This window comes from Myodes glareolus, chromosome 7 (assembly GCF_982192425.1).
Source record: "Myodes glareolus chromosome 7, mMyoGla1.1, whole genome shotgun sequence".
Classification (NCBI taxonomy): Eukaryota; Metazoa; Chordata; class Mammalia; order Rodentia; family Cricetidae; genus Myodes; species Myodes glareolus.
Window position 1 is genome coordinate 62,872,121 of NC_142032.1, and position 21,798 is coordinate 62,893,918.

Genomic DNA, 21,798 nt, shown 5'->3' on the forward strand with positions numbered 1-21,798 from the left:
ATTGGTTAGAGTTAGCACAGCCACGCCAGTCTCTTATCACCCACAACTGCTCCATTAGTCAACGCAGATCCCTAAGACGGTTTACATAGTTAAGGTACACTCACAGGACACCATTCCCCGGGATCTGCCTATCGCCACTGGCTAGGGCCGGGTTCCAGGGGTCTGATTAGTTCGGTGGACCTCCTCAGCTTAGCTGGGAGGTCTAGCTAACATATCCAAACCACACTGGCACAGAATGCACTCATGGCCCTGGGCATCGTCTCCCTGGAGGCTCCTAGTAACAGACACCCTCCCCCCCCAGGTGCAGAAATCCATGGCAACAGTATAGAACACTTTCCTCCCTAGACCTTCTGTGGGTTTAGGCCTCAGGTGAGTGTGTGGGATAAAGAGTCCCTGGGTTGGAGGGACATGAATAAGGGTAACACGCAAAAGTTTAGAACCTCTCATCTTAGCTCTAGGCTGGGGACTAGGGGACAAAGAGGAGACAGCAGGGAATATATGTACATACTGGGGACATGCTTCCTGGGAGGTGACCTGCTGTCCTAACCTGAAATATGCTCTCATATGACCAGCAGTCCTAATGTCCTGTTGGGTGGACACATGTGTGTTCCTCAGAAAGAATTGACAAGCGCTGTCTGGGCTTCACCGACACACAAAGAGAGTCCCATGTGGTTCCCACACCTGGGACACAGGGCAGACCCCATCCTGCCTCCTTCCATCCCAGATCTTGACCAACATCGAGCATGGCCCCTAAGTCTTGCCAGGAGTCTGAAGATGAGCAGGTGTCCCCAGCTCCAGCAGGTGTAAAGCCAGACAGCAGTGACTTAGAGTCTGCAGTCGGTACACCTATGGACACAGTGGCTCCTTCGTGTTCCCGGAGCAGTAAGCCCTACTGCGCATCGACCCCAGTGGGCTGCTCTGTCAAGCAGCAGTAAGGAGGCAGGGGATGGGGCAGCCTCCTGGGTTGGGCCAGCCAAAGAGCCAGGCCTGATCAAACCACAAGGGGCTGGAATTGCAGGTTAGCCCCTGAAACCCTGGACCCACGTACCCTGAGGCTGTTATGGGAACAGAGAGAACTAGAGATCCAGGCACTACGGTGGGCTGTCCAGAATGGCCAGAATGCCCGATACTACCACATCCTGCAGGAGGTGGCAGGGATTCCCCCCGAGCGGTTAGTAGTGAAACCCTCAGCCCAACCCAGGTCCTATCCTGTTGTAGCTCCAAGTTTCTGTGTGACACCAATCTCAAGCACTGAGCCCTATACCTGACTGCTTCAGACGTTAGTCTTGGCATGACTTGACACTCCACCATACTTTTGAATACGTTCCTGTGTGGAAAATGTAACCCTACCCCTGAACATGTAGACCTCTGCCCAGACCTGCTAGGGTTTACTCTGCCCGGGACTGCTATAATGTGTGCCTTCAGGGTTTGGTGGCTGTGGGGTGTCCTTTATTGCTGCCCTACTCTCAGGAATCCTGACCTGCCCCAAAAGCGCTGAGATTGCTCCTCCTACCAGGAACTCCAAAAGTCAAGACAGATTCCTGCAGAACCAGGTCCAGAAGCTGACGCTGGAGCTGAAAACACAGAAAGAACAAGCCCAGCTGGTGAGGGGGTAGGGTCAGGGAACGGGGCGGGGCGATGCCTTGGCAGGCAGTAGCTACCCACCTGAGGTTGGCTGGAAAGGTGGGGTTGCCGCAGGCTTCTCTCACTAGCACTAGCAGGCACTCTCGATCAGGAGAAAGAACGCTTGGAGGAGAAACTGCGGCAGAACCACCATACAATGCAGCAGATGGAGGCTGAGCTGCAGACCTTCCAGAAATCGTGCCTTCTACAGCTGGCTCGTTCCTCTTGGGTAGGACGTGTGATTCGGTCTCAGACTGGCAGTGTTGAGGTGAGTTTGTGCCCCTCCCTGGCTCAATACCTGTCAGGCAGCCCCCCCCCCCAAAAAAAAAAACCACAACTCCTTGGACAGCCAGCATGCTTCTTTAGGTCTTCTGGCCTGCTTGAGAAACCTTGTCTCCCTTGGGCTGTTTCCATAAGGAGAATTCATATGACCAGCAGCCTCCTCATCAAGTATTGTTAAGGTCAAACGTGAGAGAACCTATGGGAGAAGGGTGTCCTTCCTCAAGCTCCCTGCCAGCTTCTCTATGGTTCTTTCTTGTAGGTGGTCACTGCAGAGGTCCTAAGAGACCCTACTGACTCTACTGAGTATGTTGAGGGCCCCACTTCTGGGGAGGTAAGCAAGGTTTGCCACAGGAGGTGTTCCATGTATATGATAAGGCCTCTGAAACCCTGAAAGGTTGGGGAGCCGCATAGCTCTTATTTCCTGCCAGGGTTTCCGGTTGGAGGATGTAGATTGGAACAGCATTGCCCGCCGATATCCCAACCTCTTCTCCAGCATGAGTTTCCATACAGATGAAAAGTAACTACATTGGACAGGGAGTTCCCAGGGATCAGGGGAAGGGAGGACTTGGCTTGACAGAGGTGGACCAGTTCCCATTGCATCCTTAAAGTGTTCCCAGACAAGTCATGTAACCCCTTCAAGCCTCAGCTCTGATATGTAGTATGTGGAATGGGTTCAAGACAGGGGGAGGAGCTCCAAGGTCATCATTAACTTTATTAATTTACCACAAGCTGGGTCTGACTCTTGAGTTCCTGGAACACAAACCAGGGTGCCCATTGCTTTGGGGAGGCTGGCTGGGGTGGGGGGTATGGGTCCTGGATTTAGGAGCCAAAGCAGTCAGTAAACATTCATGGTTCCAGGCTGCCCCAGCCCCACCAGTCCTCTGAAATGGATACCTGGGACTCCCAGTGTACCCTCAAGCATGTGGAGAAGCCTAGCAAGATCGTGGAGTGGGGTACCTTGCCTTTGGCAAACACCAGCAGCTCAGAGGGTGCCGGCTCTGACTCCAGCAGCTGCCAGATAGGTCTGCATTCTGGAGCAAAGAAGGTGACAGGCCACCCACCCCAGGGAACAGACTTATCTTCTGAGCAGGAATGCACTAGGAGCTTCAGTGGACACACAGAAGGTGGAATTGGCTGCCTCTCCCTTTCACCCTTTAGCAACTTATCACTTTTGCCCAAAGTCCTCTCAGGTCCTTCAGCCCTCAAGGTCTGGTTGCTTCTGCCCAGATCTGAACTTGACTGTGGTTTCCCTATTATGCAGACCCCTGGTCTGGCCTCCTGGGGAACCTCCCCACTGGACTCTCTGTGTTCTCCCTCCTCTAAAGGACTTCTTTTTCCAGATCTTCATAAAAGCCGTTCACCCTCGCTTAGCAAGACTGTTCTGGAGTCCTGTGCAGACCTTCACCACCAACACACAAGGCCCCAGTTGAAGTGAGGGCTGCCCAGCCATGAGCACACCAGGAAAAGCAGGGAGGGCTGCATGATGGGTTGGCTTCGTGGGTGGATGGGGCCCCTATTCCCTGCTCAGCATCCCTTTCTGGCTTCAGCCCACTTGGTTGCTGCTTGAAGATTGCTGCGGTCAGCCACCGAGAGAAGTTCATCCGTATCCTCAATCAGTCTCAGGCAGAGACTGTCGATCTGGGCGGCTTTGTTGTGCAGCAGCTTGTGAGGGACTACCCTGTGTGCATGTACCGCTTCCCACCTGGTATTCTGCTAGCCCCACAGCACCACATCACGGTGAGCCCTGCTGCTAGTCAATATTGCCTTGCCCCGGCTTACACTGTTCCTTACTTGGCACCCAGCCTTTTCCTAGGTGTGGGGCGAAGGAACCAGCAGGACCAAGAAGCGGCTGCCAGTGTCCTCGGACCAGGAACCCTTCCACTTCCAGTCCAGCCTAGGTTGTGTGACAGTGCTAGTCAACCCCCACGGCCAGGTCAGTGCTGATCCCAGACTAGGAGGAGCCCAGGGGCTGGCCTCACAGGGTTAGAGTAAGTAACAGGATGGCCCTGCAGGTCCTCAGTGAGCATCAAGCTCCACCCTGCGTGACCTTGGGCTCGAAGATCTTCACCGACAACACTGACTGGTCCATTGACCGCTTCCCTCTCTCAGAGTCTGAGCCCAATGCTGACTCTGGTGAAGAGCAGTGTCGTCCTTCATCCCCACACAAGGGCAGGGTGCGGGACTCTGGGGCCAGGCATAAGAAGCCCAGGTAGGTGCAAACCCCTTATTCTGCCTCGCAAAACCCGCCCCTATTTCTTTAGGCATCGCCTTGGACAGGACTACTACCCTGGCCCATACTATCTTGCAATACACTTGCCCCGAATTGACTCGGCTACTTCTCAGGCCCCTCCCACATCTCCAGGCCAGGTATTCACCAGCAAAGGCACTTCCGCACTGGCACTAGCGGACTGAGGACTTCGGGACCGCTTCGCCCCACCGAGACCCGTGATATCTTGCCACTCCTGGGCACCCGCAAGCTTCTTCACCCTGGGGAAGTTCCCGCACAGCAGGAAGGCATGAAGGCTGAGACAGCGGAGTTCCTGCCTGCAATCCCAGAGTGTTCCTCGAGAGTGTGCCTCGAAGACTCGCTGGGTAGGCAGGAGCGCAAGGTCCAGGTGAGTGTGATGCTTTGGCCCCAGGTTCTCCGCTCTGCCAGTCCGTGCAGCTCTTAGGCCCCAGTGTTTTCTGCAGGTATGCCGGAAAAGCGTGGACCTAAGTTGCCCCATGGTGGCCCTGTCAGTACAGAGCACAGCCGAGAGCAGATATGGGTTCCGCTTCCTCTGCTACCCTCCCATCACTGAGGACTTGTGCCGGCGGGTGTAGAGCAGCCAGGCCATGCAGGCAGTGCCAGTTGCATAATTTATTGAACCAACCGTTGCTTACAAAGTAAAGCACATTTCTGCACACCTGAGAGTCGAAAATGATTCACTTGGCTTTTACAGAGAGTATTTGGTGTCTCAGGAGAAAGGACCTGTCGCACATAGGGAAACCTGCAAATCTACCCAGAATGACTACGCCCTTTTGCAGACTAGGACAAGCAGGCTTAGAACTTGGGCCACATAGGTGACCCAGGGTCCTGGGGCATCTAAAGAGGTCAGTTCCAGCTCCAGCCATTCAGCCTTGGCCCCATCCAGGCCAAGAGATCTCAACAAGGGAGGGTTACATTAAGGGAGAGAGTGGGCTGGAGGGATAGGGTTCAGGTGATGGAGGCAGTGGAGGCCTGGAGGGCAAGCTGCTGGACCTAGTGCTGGCTTTGGGTCTGGGCATCCCTGGACTCGGTGGTCCAGTGCTCTCAGGGCAGTCACTGCGGCCAACCTCTCACCCAGGCCAGACCCCTCACCCAGGCTAGGCCCCAAGCTACCCAGGACTCTAAGCCTACGCCCTCTGAAGGGCAGGTCTGCAGATCTCACCGAGGAGCTGCTGCCTGACTCAGGTGGCATTGGGTACTTTGGGGGAGAAGGGATCAGGTGAAAGCCTGGTGTCCTGGAAAGTTCTAGAAAACAAGGAAGAAAACAGCATGTCAGAGAGGACCTGTCAGACATGGTGGGGGAGTGTTAGCTGCAGCCTGGAGATGATGGCAGGCTAGGGGCAGTGCAACCCCAAGTGGAGAGGGTTTCAGTGTCCTTTTCTGTTTCACTGTGGCGCCTACAGATGGAAGCATCCCTGTCTCTCTAAGCCACATCTCTTTGCTCTGCTTCATCTGCATTCCAGAGAAAATATGGCTTCAGCCCTGTAGCTATCTCTAGAGCAGTGGTTCTTAACCTGGGTCACCATTCCCACAGGGGTTACATATAAGACATCCTGAATATCAGATATTTACATTATGATTCATAACAGTAGCAAAATTACAGTTATGAAGTAGCAACAAAGATAATTTTATGGTTGGGGGGTCACCAGAACATGAGGAACCATTTTAAAGGGTTGCAGCATTAGGAAGGTTGAGAACCACTGCTCTAAGACAAACAAAGTGGTTGGGCTCTGGCCTCCATTCTTGAGTATGTGTTCATCCCTGAGGGCCTGGTGGCTTCAGGCCAGTTCTTAAGCTTCTGTAATAGTATAAGGTAGATGTCTTGGGTCACCAGTGCCTTCGAGGCCTGACATCTGTCAAGAGGGCTAGACACCATTCCAGTCAACCCTTCTGTTGGTCACCTTTCTACTGCCCTTTAACCTGTGAAATCTTGTCCACTGGGGCCAGCTGTTGCTCCTGCTTTACTCTCAGGGCCCTCTTCCCACCCACTGCCCCAGGTACCAGCCAGTCTACAGAGGGGCAAAAGTGTGGTTGTTTGGTCTTTCAGAGATGGCCGCTGACCACTTTTATACCTTCGATGTCTGTCCATGCCCACAGTGTGCCTTTTTAAGGTACTGCTGGGTAAGGGTCTTTCCAATGAAGCAGCAGTCACTCTGGCTCCCTTGGAAAGGGTTTGCCTGGCTTAATTCTGCACCCCTATGCCAGCACAGGTCAGTCCTGCCTGGGTTGAAGCCACTGAAAGTTTCTAACCCTCTCTGCCTTGCTCTCCTAGTGGTTTTGTTCATCACTTTCCCACCCCTGGATTCCTGTCAGTTTCTCCTGAGAATTGGTGTGTGCTTCTGGATACCCTTGGCGACCAGAGGCTCCCAACAGGTGCTTGCCTCTGGACTTGCCCTGTATTCTTCTTTTGTGGAATGCTTTCCTCTCTCCTTTAGCCCAGGTGCCCTGGAAGTGTCATGGTATGGAGGAGGAGCTGGGATTGACCCTCTATAGGTTGTGAAACCTACCCACCCCACTCCACCGAGAGGAGGAATGTCTGCCCTCTCAGAACCCGGCAAAGGAAGGGGCTGACTATATTATTCTAGTCTGAGGTGGGGACAGCCGTTCCCAGATGGGGGGGTCAGGTTACTCTCAGACACTGAGGCAGTACCTGAGGCCAGGTGTGGAGGGGTTAGGGAAGTCTTGGGTCCAGTCTGGACTTCCTGTTCTTCAGGAGCCTTCTGTGGGTCCTGAGCTGGAACTGGAACAAGCCTTTCCTGTGGGAACTCCACCTGCCTGTGGAGGAGAGGACTGAGGCAGGAGAAGGCAGAGCTGCAACCATGTCTGTCTCAGACCTAGTGCCAAATGGCCATCACACTGGGATGGATCTCTAGCCTTTGGCCCCTTTGGCCACCATGGGAGACCAACTTCCAGCCCAGATCCCTCCCCATCCAAGACAGGGCAAAAGGTGGTAGGGTTGGCAGGGTAAGGGACACCAACCGCAGGCCAGGCTCCCTCCAGGCCCGAAGCCCAGTCATGGCCCGGTCACGGCTTTCTGTAGGGTCAGGCCTTGGGGTAGAGGGGTGGGTGGCCAGATCTGGCCTATGTGGGGGCAGCTGCTCCAGGGGTGCCAATTCCTAGGGAGGGAAAAGGCTGATGTGGGGACCCTGACCCTGGAGTGGGAGGGCCAGAGCATGGACATGCCAGTAGTCCTGAACACTGATGTATGGTGGGGGAAGCTCTGGGTAATGGTCTACCATGGGGTGAGGGCAATAGGTGATGGTCTACTTTGGGAAGGAGGGTTGTAGTCATATGTGGGAAAAGCATACCTGGTACTGGTGTCTACGCTCCCTCAGGCCTTTGGTGGGGTTCCCACAGAGAACTTGACAAGCACCTAAAGAAGAGGATGTGGCTATGCCTGGTTTGGGGTCAAGGTACTTGCCAGGTCAGCTCTGGGCCAAATAGGTTTAGTTACCATGGGTGAGGCTGCTGGAATGGTCTTCTGTGGCTGGATTCTTAGAAAGCAGACCTTCAGGCAAGGGGCCCTCAGGGACCAGCAAAGACAGAGCCCATGGTTGGGTCTCAGGCACAGGCAAGATTGGGTCAAGTTTCCGTATAGTGGTTCCATGGGAACAATCTGTCCAGGGTCAGATCCAGAGATCACTGGGCTCATTATAGACAGCACATTTCAAACTCAGACCACAGAATATAGCCCTGTCACTCAAGAAGCTGTGTGACCTAGGAACTGGCCTGTGAGGATTCCTTTTCCTTCCTGAAAGACCCTCAGGCTTATACCCTCCTCTTCTTCCACATAGGAAAGGGGAAGCCAGCTGGTGCTGTAATGGGAGTATCCTGACCTGGGGTCAATCTGTGTGGTTCTGCAGACTAGGAGCTAAGGTTGGGAAAGGGAACAAAATGCAGTCACCCATTTCTGCAAGGCCTGGGGAACTAGTGAAGGTCTTTTGCTCTGGGGTTGAGAGAAGCCTGTCCTCTTAGGGTACTGGTAGAGGTCTGTCTTCCTAGAGGGCAAGAGGTGGTCTCCTCTGGAGTCAGAGACTAGGGCATAGTATCGAGGTCCATAGTAAGTGTTTGGCATACCCAGCCGAGGGAGGAGAATGTCAAGCACGCTGCCTTCCTTGATGGCCTCCTTCACCATCAGCCAGTCCTGATTCAGCTTCTGGGAAGCAGGCAGGTTGGTGCATGTGGTGGGTATCTCATCTAGGATGTGGAGCTGGGGGATAAGCTTCTTTACCTCTGCCCTATAATTGTAGTCCTGGAGTGCCTAAAGGGTAGAGGGAGGGGGACAGCAGACCTGGGTCTGGTGGGCCCTGCAGGCCAGCTTTTGCTGGGGCTCCCTCTTCCAGACTGCTATGGTGCAGGACAGAGGAGACAGGGTAGTGATACTGCCTCATCCTACTGGAGCCTATGAGTACCTTCACCCTTCAATCCCATAGTCAGGGTTCAGAAATGCCCTCTAATATGTGGAACTGATTATGGGTCAATATCAAGCAGCAGCTATTGAGGTGGATAGTGCACTTGGAGCATGCGTGGCCTTTGTGGAGGTGCAAGTAGATTTACCTGCTGCAACAGAGCTCACATATGTCTGATATACCAAACAGTTAGGCTGTTTAGGCTTCCAGTGACAGAAGGGATAGCTCTTAAGGAGAACAAGCTAAAAGGTGCATGTGGGCCCAGAGGTTCCCATTCTGGGTAGGGGTATCCATCCCAAATATATGCTGACTGGGTGTTCAGCACCCATACCTTGTTGGAAGGGCCAGGGTCTGGCTTCAAGCACACCAGATTCCCCTCCAGTGTTAGCGTGGCCAACCGTGGGCACAGCTGCAGGTACCGCATCTGCCCCAGGTCTTCCACATTGTTGCCCTCAAGGTCCAGCACCTCCAGTTGCTCGAGCAGGCACAGTGGGCTCAGGTCTGAGATGTTGTTGTAGGAGACATAAAGTTCCTGAGGACCACATGGGGTAATCTTAGCTGGGGTCTGACTTGATCTCTGTTCCTTGTCCCCAAGTGTTAAAGACTTACCTTCAGTGCCAAGAAGGAGCCAATGCCATCCAAGTCAGTCAGGCCACAGCGAGCCAGCCACAGCACCTGCAGGTGGCCCAAAGAAGTGCCCAGGTCTCTGCAGAAGGCAGGCAGAGTGGTGTGATGGTTAATCTTCAGGGTCAACTTGACTGGATTTAGAATCACTTAGGAGAAACATTTGGAGCATGTGTCTGTGAAGGCATTTCCAGAAAGGTTTAACTGAGGAGGAAAGATCCACCCTGAATGTGGGTGGCATCTCCTCATGGGCAGGGATCCTGAAGAAAAAAATAGAGAAAAGGAGAAAGCCAGCTGATTTCTGGCACTCCCTTTTCTCTGTTTTGTAATCTGTTTAGATGTGAGCAAGCTTCCACGTCCACAGATATGAGCTGCTCCTGCTGTCATGTCTTCCCTGGCATGATGCTGTAACCCATAAACCACAAGCCAAAGAAACCTCTCTCCCATTAAGTTGTTTCTTGCCAGGTATTTAGCCATAGAAGCAGCAATAAGTAACTACTATGAGTGATTGGTGCTATCATGGGGTTGAGGGTTCTGTCTGTAGCCAATAAAAGCCAATGCCAAACTACCACTCACTTAGGCTGCCTTCAGGTGCGGGGACAGTTGTGCCTTTGCTTGTGATAGCTTGCTTCCAGCTGATGTGCTCCAGAGATTCCTATTCTTCTCCCTGCTCTAGCATCCCAGACAAGGTTAAAGTGTGTCCCTGGAGAGCCCATGTTTGTGGACAAAGAGGTCCCTGGCATGTGGAGGCCCCTTCTCAAACACTTGTTCAGCACCCACACCTTGTTGGAAGGACGAGGGGCCAGCCTGAGGCATACCAGATTGACCATGAGGAGCTACCTTCAACCTGATGCCTTGATGCAGCCCTATGGGCTACTTGTACCTGCTACTTGTTGCTGTCCAGCCCTGTCTGGCTTACTGTACCCATGGGGCCTCTTTTCCCTGCAGTGTACACAGATAGTGTGTTTGAGGACCTGTCCTTGCTCTCGCCTGCTATGATGCTCTTCTTGTATCACTGAACTGCTCTTTGCCTCATAGTACAATTGCCACCTGACCTCAGGCTTCATCAACTGCCGCTATTTTTCCATGGCCCTAAGTCTTTTTGGTAAGGACTCATCTACCATGTTGCCTGCCTGGGGCTTGCTTACTGCTGTTGCTCTAGGCTATATATTTTCTTTAGTCTTTGTCCTTTAGTTGCAAAGATTCATTCAGCATTTACCCTATCAGTTGCCTTAAATCACCATGTTTTCTTTTTAAAATTAGTGTGTCTTTGTCTGTGTAAATATATAGCACATTTGTGCAGGTGCTTGTGGAGGCCAGAAGACGATATCAGATCCCTTGGGATTAGAGTAACAGATGGTGACAAGTCACCTGACATGGGTATTGGGAACTGAATCTAGGTCCTGTGAAGAGCAGGTCATCTCTCCAGCCTTCCAACCGGCCTGAGTGTTTGAGATGTTCTAACACTGTAGTCTAGGCTGACCTGGAACTTGAGGCAGTTTTCCTGTTTCAGCCTCTCAATACAGGTGTGTACCATCACACTAGCAATCTCTCTCTCTCTCTGTCTCTCTGTCTCTGTCTCTCTCTGTCTCTCTCTCTCTCTGTCTGTCTCTCTCTCTCTCTCTCTCTGTGTGTGTGTGTGTGTGTGTATGTGTACTCATGTATATGACACCATGGCATTTATGTGAAGATTACAGGATAACTTGTTAGAACTGGTTCTGTCCTTCCTTTGTGAGATAGATGATAGATGGACAGACAGACAGACAGATAGATTGAAATTATAATGCATCTGAAAAGACAATCAAGTTGACCATAGCAGTAATGTAAGATGATAAAAAACCAGTATGAAAGAAGCATACATCAACAGCTTTAAGTCTTGACAAGGTTGGCACTTACAGAACAGAAAACTTGACTCAAGGACTGGGAGGTAGCAAAGTGAGTAAAGTGCTTGATCTTCAAGAGTGAGGAACTGAGTCTGAATCCCCTGCAATCACTTAAGCTAGGTAGGTATAGCAGCCTGAATCCATAATCTAAGCACTAGGAGGAAGCAGGCAGGGGTTCACTGGCCAGCTTACCTAGTTGAAACAGCAAGTGCTGGGTTTAATAACAGACCCATTCTCAAAAAATAATGTGGATAATGATATATGAAGACATCCAGTGTTGACTCTGGCCTCCACATGTGTGTACATGGGCAAGAGCACCACCTGCATATGTATGTGCACATACACAGACACTCCATCCCTACCATACTACCATCATCACCACCACCAACGACAACAACAAAAACCTTATTTGGAAGTAGGACTCTCTTAGTTTGAGCCAAGTTTTAAAGTATGTTATAAAACTGGTGGCAGTGGTGGCATAAGCCTTTAATCGCAGCACTTGTGAGGCAGAGGCAAGAGGATCACCATGAGTCTAAGTATAACCTAGGTTACACAGAATTCTAGGCTAGCCTGAAGTAGCACATGCTTATGATCCCAACATCTGGGAGGTTTAGGCAGGTGCAGGAGGATCAAAATTGGAGGACAGAGCTCGAGAGAACACCCAGAGGTTAAGAGCACTTGCTATTCTTTCAGAGGACCTGGGTTCCAGCTTCTGCCAACTAAAAGTTTTGCTCTGTGTTCCTTCCCTCCCTCTCTCCCATCCTTCCTTTCATTTTTTTTGAGATAGGATGCTATTCTGCAGACCAGGCTGGGCCAGAATTCACTCTGGAGTCTAGTCTGACCACAAACTCATGGCAATATTCCTTCCTCAGCTTCCTAAGTGCTGTGATTACAGCTGCGAACCACCTCACCTGGCAGTATAGTATTTCTTCATATTTTCAATAATTACCCAGAAAGAAAAAAGCAATGAAGAACCAAATCAAGATGGCATTTACAACCATAGTCACTGTGCAGGATATAAGAGTCTAGTATCACCTGGTCCTGGGGCGGGGGATTGATGGGGAGCTTGTTGGTCCACCATAACTATAATTCCCATCTCCTAGATAATAGCTGGGGAAGAAGAGACTGTGACAGATACAGTTCTTACCAGCGGTGTGGAAAAGGGTTCTGGGGATATCACCTATACTTTTTTGGGGGAAAAGCCCCTGCTGTAGATGAAGGTGCCTCCCAGGTCACATTTGAAGCCTTGGCCTCTGGAACCTCAGAGCATGGCTGTGTTTGGAAACAAGGCCCCTGTGGCTCTAGTTAGTTGGGATGAGGTCATGTTGGAGCAGAGTAGACCCTATAAGTGAAATGGGGGGAAATGGACATACTAGAGGGGTACCGTGGGAAGATGAAGGTGGAGGTTGATGATAGCTCTACAAGACAAGAATCATCAGTACAGGGCTGGAGAGATGGCTCAGTGGTTAAGGGCATTGCCTGCTCTTCCAAAGGTCCTGAGTTCAATTCCCAGCAACCACATGGTGGCTCACAACCATCTGTAATGAGGTCTGGTGCCCTCTTCTGGCCTGCAGGCATACACACAGACAGAATATTGTATACATAATAAATAAATAAATGTTTAAAAAAAAAAAAGAATCATCAGTACATGCAGACGGTGGTCAAACTGGGCAGAATTCCCTTCATAGCCTGGGAAGGAACATCCTGCCCTACCTGCATCCAGCCCAACCTAGGCAAATGTACTGCTGAAGCCCATTTGTGTTCCTTTGTTTATGTTCCTACAAAGTGGCCCCAGGATAATGGTTATACTCTCCTAGTCATCTCTACTGAAGGCTGAGTAACTGTCCCATGATAGCACAGGCAAAGTGACAAAGGGTCCTATTTCACCTATATGATCCCGGACCTTTGCTGTGAGTCTGACTACTGAGCTAACTAACCCACCCCAGGACTTCTTGTCAGCACAGCAAGCTGGAGATGGTGATGTCTTCTCACTGGTGTGTCCCTGGGTTTGCTCTAGAGTAGTATGGAATAATTTCTCTAGTTTAGGCCGATATGGAATAAGCAGATGTAGTCTTTTGTGAGCATGCTAACTGGAACACTACAGAGAGAAAACTTGAAAACTCCATTTAAATACACAAAACATACTAATGGAAAGAGGCCATATGCATGGACGTATTTAACTTAACAAGTATGCCCAAACTAGTACATAAATCTTTCTAAATTCCAGGTTTAAACCCACAAAAGATTAGCATGCGTGAGTGTCCGAAGTCCACTGGCATGACCAGGTTATAAGACTGAAGCACAAGGATAAAGAAGTGTTCAGGATAGTCAGGGTCAGCCTGGAGTAAGGGCAGCAGAGAGCTAGCTCAGACTCAAGTTATACAGGTAAGATGGCACTGAGGTAAGAGGTCAGCTAATGATCCAGAGTTCCTAAACAAAGGGCTCTGCACAGGTGGCCATCTCTAGGCTGAAAGGACATACTGCAAAGTTGAAAATGCACCAGATAATTCCTGCTAATCAACAAGAAAAGAGAATACATCCTTAAATTAGTACATGGTACAGGATCGAAATCCAGCATCTCTAGCAAGGACAGAATGATGAGCAATGGAGTGTACGAAACGGATGCATCCAAATAATTTTTAACAGTACTCAGTTATCTGTGGAGTATCAGAACATGTAAGTGGGGATTCACACACAGTGGCACTGAGTAAAAGATGCTCGTCCAGCCCTGCTAGCATGAAGCCATTCATTTGGTGGCAGCTCCAGCCCATGTATTTAGAACATTTGTGTGCATGCTGGTGGCTATTTTCAGGGGCTAAATTATCTCAGCTTTGGGTGAAATGACAAACTACATTGAAATTATTTCCCACCTCTTACAGCACTGCCTGCGATTTTAGTATTTAATGCTCATCTTTGTAGCCACCTATGTTACAAGAGCAGTTTATGGGATGCTGTTATTCAGTTTCCTGTTACAAATGTTTGTTCATTTTTAATCATGGCGGGGGGATAAACACCAACTAGTCTAGCTGCAGGATTAGATAACTGAAAGAACTCAAAATTTCGCTGTTTTTCATTGCTGTGATCAAACTGCTGAGGGTCTTTTCAAAACATTTGTGATCTGACTGTATTTCCTGTAGAATTATTTTGTTTTAAGTATTATTTTATGTTCCTTTTTTTTTCTTTTTGTACTTCAAGACAGGGTTTCTCTATGTAGCTTTGGAGCTTGTCCTGGAACTCACTCTGTAGACCAGACTGGAACTCAGAGAGATCCGCTTGTCTCTGCCTCCCTAGTGCTGGGGCTAAAAGGCATGCATCACCAACTCTGGGATTATTTTTTGTTTCTTAAGGTTTTCGTTGTTTTGAGACAGGCTCTCATGTATTCCAGATTGGCCTTGAACTCACTATCTATGGAGCTGAGGACGACTTAGTGTGAGGTCACAGGCCTGTACCACTATACCCAGTCTCATGATTTCTTAGTTTTATAGTATCTTTGCTTCTTGGTCATATTTTCCATCATTTATTTGTTTGTTTATTGTTTGTTTGCAAGGTCTCACTGTGTAGCCCTGGCTGGCTTGGAATTCACTTTGTAGACCATGCTGGCCTTGAATTTACATAAATCAAACTACCTTAGCTTCCTGAGTGCTGGATTAAAGATATGTACCACCATTCCCAGCATCCTTTATTTTATTTTAGCTGCCTTTTAAAAATATACCTTTATTGTTCTTTGAGAAAATGTGTTTACCCAGACCTAGAAAACTTCTCTGTTAATCTGGGGGAAAAGCCATCTGCTAGAACATCACATGACTCCAGGTGCACAGCTGGGAAGTTATGTCCCATGTCATCCCTAGAAAGGGCTGTTGGGCTTCAGGACCAGGTGACTCCTTGACATCTGTTCCTCCATGGCTGCTGCTGAAGCATCAGCTCTCTTGTCTTTGCCTGCATTTGTGCATGCATCTTCATTACTTTGCTGAATTCTGTTTAGTGCTTTATTTGTTAACCAGCAATGTAAGGAAATCAACTGGGAACATCTGGATGCTACACTTGGAGTCCAATTCAGATAGTTACAAACTTAAGAGAAAGAGAGAAGGAGACAGTGTGTGTGTGTGTGTGTGTGTTACTGTGAATTGAATCCAGGCCTTTGCTCTACTAACTGAACTACATCCCTAGCTTCTTTCTAAAATTTTAACTATAATTTCTCTGCCTTACACTTCTAGGTTTGAGGCAGCAGCACCTTTGTTCAAACTACCAGATACAGTCTGCTATTCTCTTACCTTTGTTATTTTTTTTTAATTTTTAAAATTTATTACGTATACAATATTCTGTCTGCGTGTATGCCTGCAGGCCAGAGGAGGGCACCAGACCTCATTACTTATGGTTGTGAGCCACCATGTGGTTGCTGGGAATTGAACTCAGGACCTTTGGAAGAGCAGGCAATGCTCTTAACCATTGAACCATCTCTCCAGCCCCTACCTTTGTTCTTTCTAGTCCAGTGGGACAGAACCACAAGGTGGCCTTGCATTTTGAATGCCATCTTTTAAGCTAGTTCCTAAGATCTCTGAGAACACCAAGCTTTCTTGACACTTCAATCCCTGATCAGGGGATCCATGTTCTGTTGGGTCTGGTTTCTAGTGGAGGGTCAGCTTGGAGGCAGCTCCTACCTTCTCTTCTTCCTAGGGGCACTAGCCACTGCCTTCGGCTCCTGGCCCTCAGGGTGTAGTTGATGCCTGGGTTGCAATGTGAGGTAAGGGAGCTCCGGAGCCTTCAAGTATAGACTGGTTTGGGCTATCTGCCAGAAACACCCCCCTTTGCTGAAGGTTGAAGAATACACTTGGCTTATCAGCCACAGCACCTGGTTATGACCACCTTGACCAGAACCCTGGCTTTGGCTTTTTTGTATCATTCTCATATAGTAGGTGCTTCCCCCTGAGGAAGAGAAGAGGGACATGCCTCACTGCAGGGTGTCAAAATAGGAGGCAGAGACTCTAAGATACTTTGAAGGCGGGACACCTGGGACCCACCCAGAAAGGATCCTACCCTGGAGTCTCCCCTCCTTCCCTTCCACGGAGCCCACACCTGAAGAAATGTCTCTAAAACCATTTGATGGCAGCCTTCACCCTCCAAGGGTCGACAGGGTGGAGCAGAATCTTGACAGTAGGGTCAGCCTGCAGCAGCTGAGTTCCAGGCCCAGCCCCTGCTTGCCCTAGACCAGGCTCTCACCTGAGGGAGCCCAGGCAGCTGTGGTTCAGCTTCAGTTGGATCAGGTTAGGGAGGTGCACTCCTGTGGACCACAGGAAGGAGAAGTTGGTCTAGCTCCAACAATCCTGCCCACCTCTTTGCAATGCTCCCCACACCCCCAAGAGGGATTGTTCACAGGCACATGGCCTTTTCTGCCTCATAGTGGGACCGATTCTGTGGGGCTGCTGCAGGAACTGGCCTAGATGTTCTGGGCCTTCTCTCCCCTCGCCATGTAGGGGTTGCATGGCCTTCCACCCATGTGCAGCCTAGCACAGGTAAAATAGGTGTAGAAAGGTGAACACACTGGTGAGGACCTGACTCAAAGAAGAGGAGCCAAGTTGGCATGGATAAGGTGAACCCTGAGCACATCCCCTCATTGATCCCAGGGCCTGAAGTACCCCTTTGGAGGTCTTTCAACATGCAACACTAGGTAACAAGTCTCAGGAATGCCCTGCCAGTGTCCTGCACAGCCTAAAGCTCCAGGCCCCCATTCTCAAAGCTTCTTAGGGTGAGACTCTGGCTCTAGTCACAGAATCCCTGAATGAGGTGTATACGATGTCCTAGAAGGCCCCAACAAAGAGCTGGTGCCCCCTGATCTCACAGGTGCACAGAGATACTGCACTGAGCTGTCAAACACTTAAAATGCAAAATTGAAAAACAAGCTAACTGGGATTGGAGGTGCTTAACTTTACTGGTAATCAGAGAAAAGCAAAGAAAATGCACAGCTATCCTGCACAGCAAGAATCTTTCCTGTTGGGATGGTTGGTGAAATTTGAACAAGGTCTGTGACAGATAAGAGTGCTCTATCAGTGTTCTTTTCTGACTTGGATCATTACACTGAGAGTATTTAAGATAATGTTCTCCCTAGGAAGTAGTAGGCACTGAAGCATTAGTTAACAAGAAGAATGGTTGCTCAGATTAAAAAAACAAGTGTCTCGGAGGTAATGCGTGTGTGTGTGTGTGTGTGCGTTCATGCATGCGTGTGCACAAACATGAAAGAGAGAGAATGATAAGATTTCTGCTGTGGCAATTGCAGAGGGGATTCTGGAGGAATAAGGGATCAATATAATGTTTGTGCAATGTGCCTATAAATTCCAAATCCATTCCAGATAAGTTCTGGGAGCACCTTGCATGGGACCATAGTACCTTTGCTATTTTTCCATATTGGATTGGTGTCTGGGTGTGGTCCTTGAAAAGTCCTTTCGAAATATATACCCTGGGCTAAAACTTCTAAGTTGAGTATATACCTTATTTCTACAGTCCATTCTTAAGGAAAGGGACATGCTATCCAAGGTGTTTGTTAGCTTTTCATTTACAACCTGAAAATACAATTGGCTCATGGGAAAGTCTAGTTGTGACAGTCACAGGGGCATGGGTGTGACTGGCGGCTCTCACCGAAGTTCCCCAGGCTGTTCTTACGGGTGTCCACACACATCTCCAGCACCCTCACCAGTTGGAGGTCATCTACCTGGGCCAGGGCCTGCTGCAGAAATCATCAGGTGTCACTTCCAGTTTTCTCCATGCTTTTGGCTGAGGACTCTGTAAAGGTGCCTACTGGAGCAGGTGGCAAATGTTCCCCTGCCTCATCCAGGCTGGGCTTGCAATAACAGTTTGGCTGGTGGGCATGACATGAGCAGAGGTTGTAATTGACTATCAGGGAAGGGCCTGCCCTTGAGGTGCCAGTCTCCAGGTGAGACCTTCATACAGATTCATCAATGCAGTTGGAGCCCAGAACCCTGGTGAGCAGCACCCAGCCACAGCATACCTGGACCAGAGGACACACAAAAACACTCAAGCTGGAAGTCAAGGGGCGGGGCCCTACTGGTCTATCTGTTCTTGTAGATGGGCAAGACCTTTTTGTATGTGAAATGTAAGCATGATCTCTCGGGATCCTGGGCCATACCTGCTATGGCATCAAGGGACACCTTGGGGAACACATGCAGGCTCTGGCCTAGCAGGCTAAACAGTTATTCTGAAGAGGTCCCTGGTGATACCAACTACCATGATTCTCTCCTTCATAGTGGTCATCCACAAGTGGGTAGCAAACTCTAAATCCTGGGAGCTTCAGGGTTGCCCAGATGGACTCTACAAAACCTCAGGACTCAGGGATGTGGTACACTAATAAACTCTCACACTGGATGTGGAGAAAAGCCTTTACCTGATGCCAATATAGCCAACATACCAACGACAGATCCTACCTCAGGCAGGTTGAGAGGAGACTGAGGAACTCTAGCCTTGGGAGGGGAGCCATGTGCCATGACCAGTCGCCCTTTCAGCATCCCAATATGCCACTTCCTAGTTTTCCCTGTTGCAACATTAGCTCTTGAATAAGAGGCTTCTTGTCTGCTTAAGCACAGGCCTCAGCCAATAGTTACGGAATCCTGGCCCAACAGTGCCATCTGTGATCTCAATGCCTGGGGATGCTTGTGTCACTTGGGCTGCTGGCAGGGACCCTACTGGTGGAAAGGTAGAGATACCTAGCAGAGGGAAAGCTGGATATCAGCAGAAAGGGTGCCAGGATGCCATCTCATGCAGACCCATGGCGGAGCCTCAGGCCCCAATCACTTACCAGCCGAGCAGGGGAAAGGTGCTCCTCCACCCGCCGCTCCCTGTGGATATCCCCATGGCTGCCCAGTCTCTTGTTTTGTGGGCAGGGGTTGTTTAGGCCCTGCCAGCTCAGCTCCCGTACCCGGATACTAGCTGTGCCTGGCCGAGGTCCTTGGGATCCATCCCAGGCTGGGTCCATCCACATCCAACCTGTTAGGAGAGGCAGAGAGCCAAATCTCCTAGTTTACAAGGCTCTAGTTCACATCAATAGCCCATAAAGCCATTGGGTCAACTCTCACATTGCCCCACAACCCAGCCTGATGTGGCCTGGCTGTGACACTTTAGCAGTCTAGATAACTGGACAGCACATGTCTGCTCCCCTACTTTCAGCTCAAACTTCCTGCTTGTGCTAATAGCTTCTCTCCCTTACTGGCATGTGGCTTACCAAATAGGCTAAGCTGGCTTGCCAGCAAATTCCAGGCACCTGCCTGTCTTTGTCTCCCCAGTGCTGGATTACAAGATCACTTTACCATGCCTGGTGTTTTATATGTGAATTCTAAGGATCAAACTCAAGTCTTCATGCTTACAAAGCAAGCAATTTACTGTCTGAATGATCTCTCTATTCCTTTCTTTGGTTCTGTATTTGTTTCCCACAGTGTCCATGCAAGGAGTATTGGTTCCAGTCTTTGCCATCTTGGGCTTCACAAAGGCTGTAAGTTGGGGCTGGAAAGATAGCTCAGTGGTAAAGAGCATTTGACTGATCGTACAGAGGACCACACGTCTGATTCCTAGCATCCATAGTGGGTGGTTCACAAATGTCTGTAACCAAGGGATCAGATGCCCTCTTCTGGCCTCTGTGGTACACACAACACACACACACACACACACACACACACACACACACACACACACATACACGGTAAAGAATATTGTTTTAAGGTTTGTAAGACTAGGGATACTGGGCAAGATGCCTATGTGGACCAGCAGCCAGCTGTTACTGACAGTTCCCTGGGCTGCCCCAGATCTGGCCTGTGGATCCTTCTTCATTAATGATCTCTTGAGTCAAGGTCAGGACCAAGATAGCAGACATTCCCTCCAACCACCCACTTCTCTGGCTGAGGCCCTACCTGCAGGTTCCTGGCTCCTGTTGTAGGTCAAACATCCGGGCAAAAGGGCCACATGTGTCTACATGTAATACCTGCAAGAGAGAGTTAGATTAGCTTCCTGGCTATGTCACTGTGCTCTGTAGCACCTGGTTAAGCTGGCCAAGGTCAGCTCAGAGGCAAACAGGTAGAAGAATGGAGTGCTGTTAGTGGGGGGCCTGGTCCTGAACTCCCTGTGACCAATTTAGTGGTGGATGAGGTTCAGTCAGGGTCCCTCTGGGTCACCCAGTGCAAACTAAGACGGTCCTCACCCAAATCCTGCTGCTTCCACTCCTAAAGGGGATGCTGGGTGTGTGGTTCAGAATCTTCTGTAGGCCCACCTCACCTGAACTCCTTCCCATATCTATGGCGTTTTTTCAGGTGCCTCTCTACACCTCCATCCAGGTTTGATCGACCCCAAACTTCTTCACTTTTTACTGTCTTTACTTAGAAGTAAGAGTTGTCTCCTTCCACTGCACGTCATGACTTATTGCTTACTCAGTCCAGTGTGTCTGCCCCACAAGATGTAGGCCCTACTCTTCGGCCCAGGTTTCCCCTAGCACAAAGGACATGGAGAAGCGGTACCTAGCTCTCACCTGAGGGGTGGGCCAGGGTGCCCAAGTCCTGGGCGCATCCCTGGGCCCCTCCACCGCGGCGGTCGCTCTCTTAAGTGAGGGCTTTCTTTTTTCCACCGCGGAGGGGTTGCGGCCCTGGCGCCATGGCAACGGGGGCGGGGTCTCATTTGAATATCTAAATATTCGTAAGCCGCGGGCATCCGGGGCCGCGGCAAGATGAGCCCCGCCCCCTAGCAACGGTTGCCGGGACACGCGGCAGATCCGGTGGGAGGGCTCCCCAGAGTAAGGAAGGCAAGCCGGACCGCTGAACGCTGAGAAGACACGCACAGTGGTCCCGAGAGCAGCCCGTGAGGGGCTCTGGCGGGCTCCGAGCGGACTATCTGCCTGTTGGCCGCACCCGAACTCGCGCTCCAGACGACACGTGAACGCGCGCCCCCAGGCCTGCATTGCCTGAGTAAAGCCCTGTCGGTTTTCTGAGAAGGACGTGCTTATTCGTTTCTTTGAAATTGCGGAGTGTTGGAAACATTGTTTGCGTCTGACACAAATGTACCCTACTTACTTGAGTAGGTGGAACACTTCATTTCGCCCTAATACCAACTTTTCTGACTTTCAGGGTCTGTCTTCAAATGGGAGCAGTATGAGCTGCTGCAGGGTTGGGACCTCGAGTTCTTTTGTTTTTGTTTTTGTTTGTTTGTTTGTTTTGGGGGGGGTCTTTTCCAATGCACAAGGAGTGCAGTGTAATGGCCGACGCTGCCCCGGGATGGGGCCTTCGCTCCACCTCGGTCTACGGGAACAGGCAGCTCGGGTTCCGGCGGACTCTGCCTTCCTCTGGTATCCGGCGTCCGCGGTGCTGACTGTACCCGACACTAGGTGACCATCGGAATGACCTTTTCGCTCCCTGGGCCTTTGGGCCTCTGGTGAGGGTGCAGGGTGGGAGCTCTGTGACAGGCCCTGCGACCCAACCCGAGCGTACGCCAGTTTCTCTCCGGAGGAATCTCGGGTTCTTAAGCACCGGCTCCCTCACTCTCTTCCGCACCTCGGAACAAGGCGTCGCTCCTTGAGTGCAGTACCCAGGTTTCCACACTGCCTCTCCAGGAAGCCCCGCCTAGCTGCGGCTCTTGACGGACGGGTTGCTGAGCCAACCACGACAGGTCGCGGTAAGGCGGAGCTCGACCAATCACCGATCGTCTAGAGTTGACGGACGGGCGCGGGGCGGAGCGGGGCGGGGCG

The 21,798-nt window shown here is 50.5% G+C and overlaps 2 protein-coding genes across 4 annotated transcripts; one reads left to right on the forward strand and one right to left on the reverse strand.

Moving 5' to 3' along the window:
* Positions 1-281: 281 nt before the first annotated feature.
* Lmntd2 (lamin tail domain containing 2) lies at positions 282-4,811 on the forward strand. The gene is made up of 14 exons (XM_048458384.3): positions 282-369; positions 725-931; positions 1,019-1,171; positions 1,517-1,604; positions 1,736-1,891; positions 2,165-2,236; positions 2,334-2,422; positions 2,764-3,029; positions 3,246-3,336; positions 3,453-3,642; positions 3,719-3,838; positions 3,918-4,114; positions 4,268-4,520; positions 4,597-4,811. Exons 2-14 carry the CDS (start codon positions 744-746, stop codon positions 4,726-4,728), a joined length of 1,995 nt encoding a protein of 664 aa, XP_048314341.3. The 5' UTR covers positions 282-369; positions 725-743; the 3' UTR covers positions 4,729-4,811.
* Lrrc56 (leucine rich repeat containing 56) lies at positions 4,751-21,766 on the reverse strand. 3 transcript variants are annotated; one of them, XM_048458385.3, is made up of 13 exons: positions 20,590-21,766; positions 19,979-20,049; positions 18,874-19,061; positions 17,700-17,787; positions 16,287-16,347; positions 9,172-9,268; positions 8,894-9,094; positions 8,231-8,414; positions 7,608-7,769; positions 7,462-7,526; positions 7,133-7,269; positions 6,804-6,943; positions 4,751-5,398 (listed from the first exon to the last, which is right to left on the reverse strand). In XM_048458385.3, exons 3-13 carry the CDS (start codon positions 19,054-19,056, stop codon positions 5,070-5,072), a joined length of 1,647 nt encoding a protein of 548 aa, XP_048314342.1. In that variant the 5' UTR covers positions 19,057-19,061; positions 19,979-20,049; positions 20,590-21,766; the 3' UTR covers positions 4,751-5,069. The 3 variants fall into 3 exon arrangements, with proteins under 3 accessions (XP_048314342.1, XP_048314343.1, XP_048314345.1); XM_048458386.3 differs by having other exon boundaries at positions 6,804-6,928; positions 20,590-21,765; XM_048458388.2 differs by lacking the exons at positions 19,979-20,049; positions 20,590-21,766 and having other exon boundaries at positions 17,700-17,919; positions 18,874-19,011.
* Between the last annotated feature and the right edge of the window lie 32 nt (positions 21,767-21,798).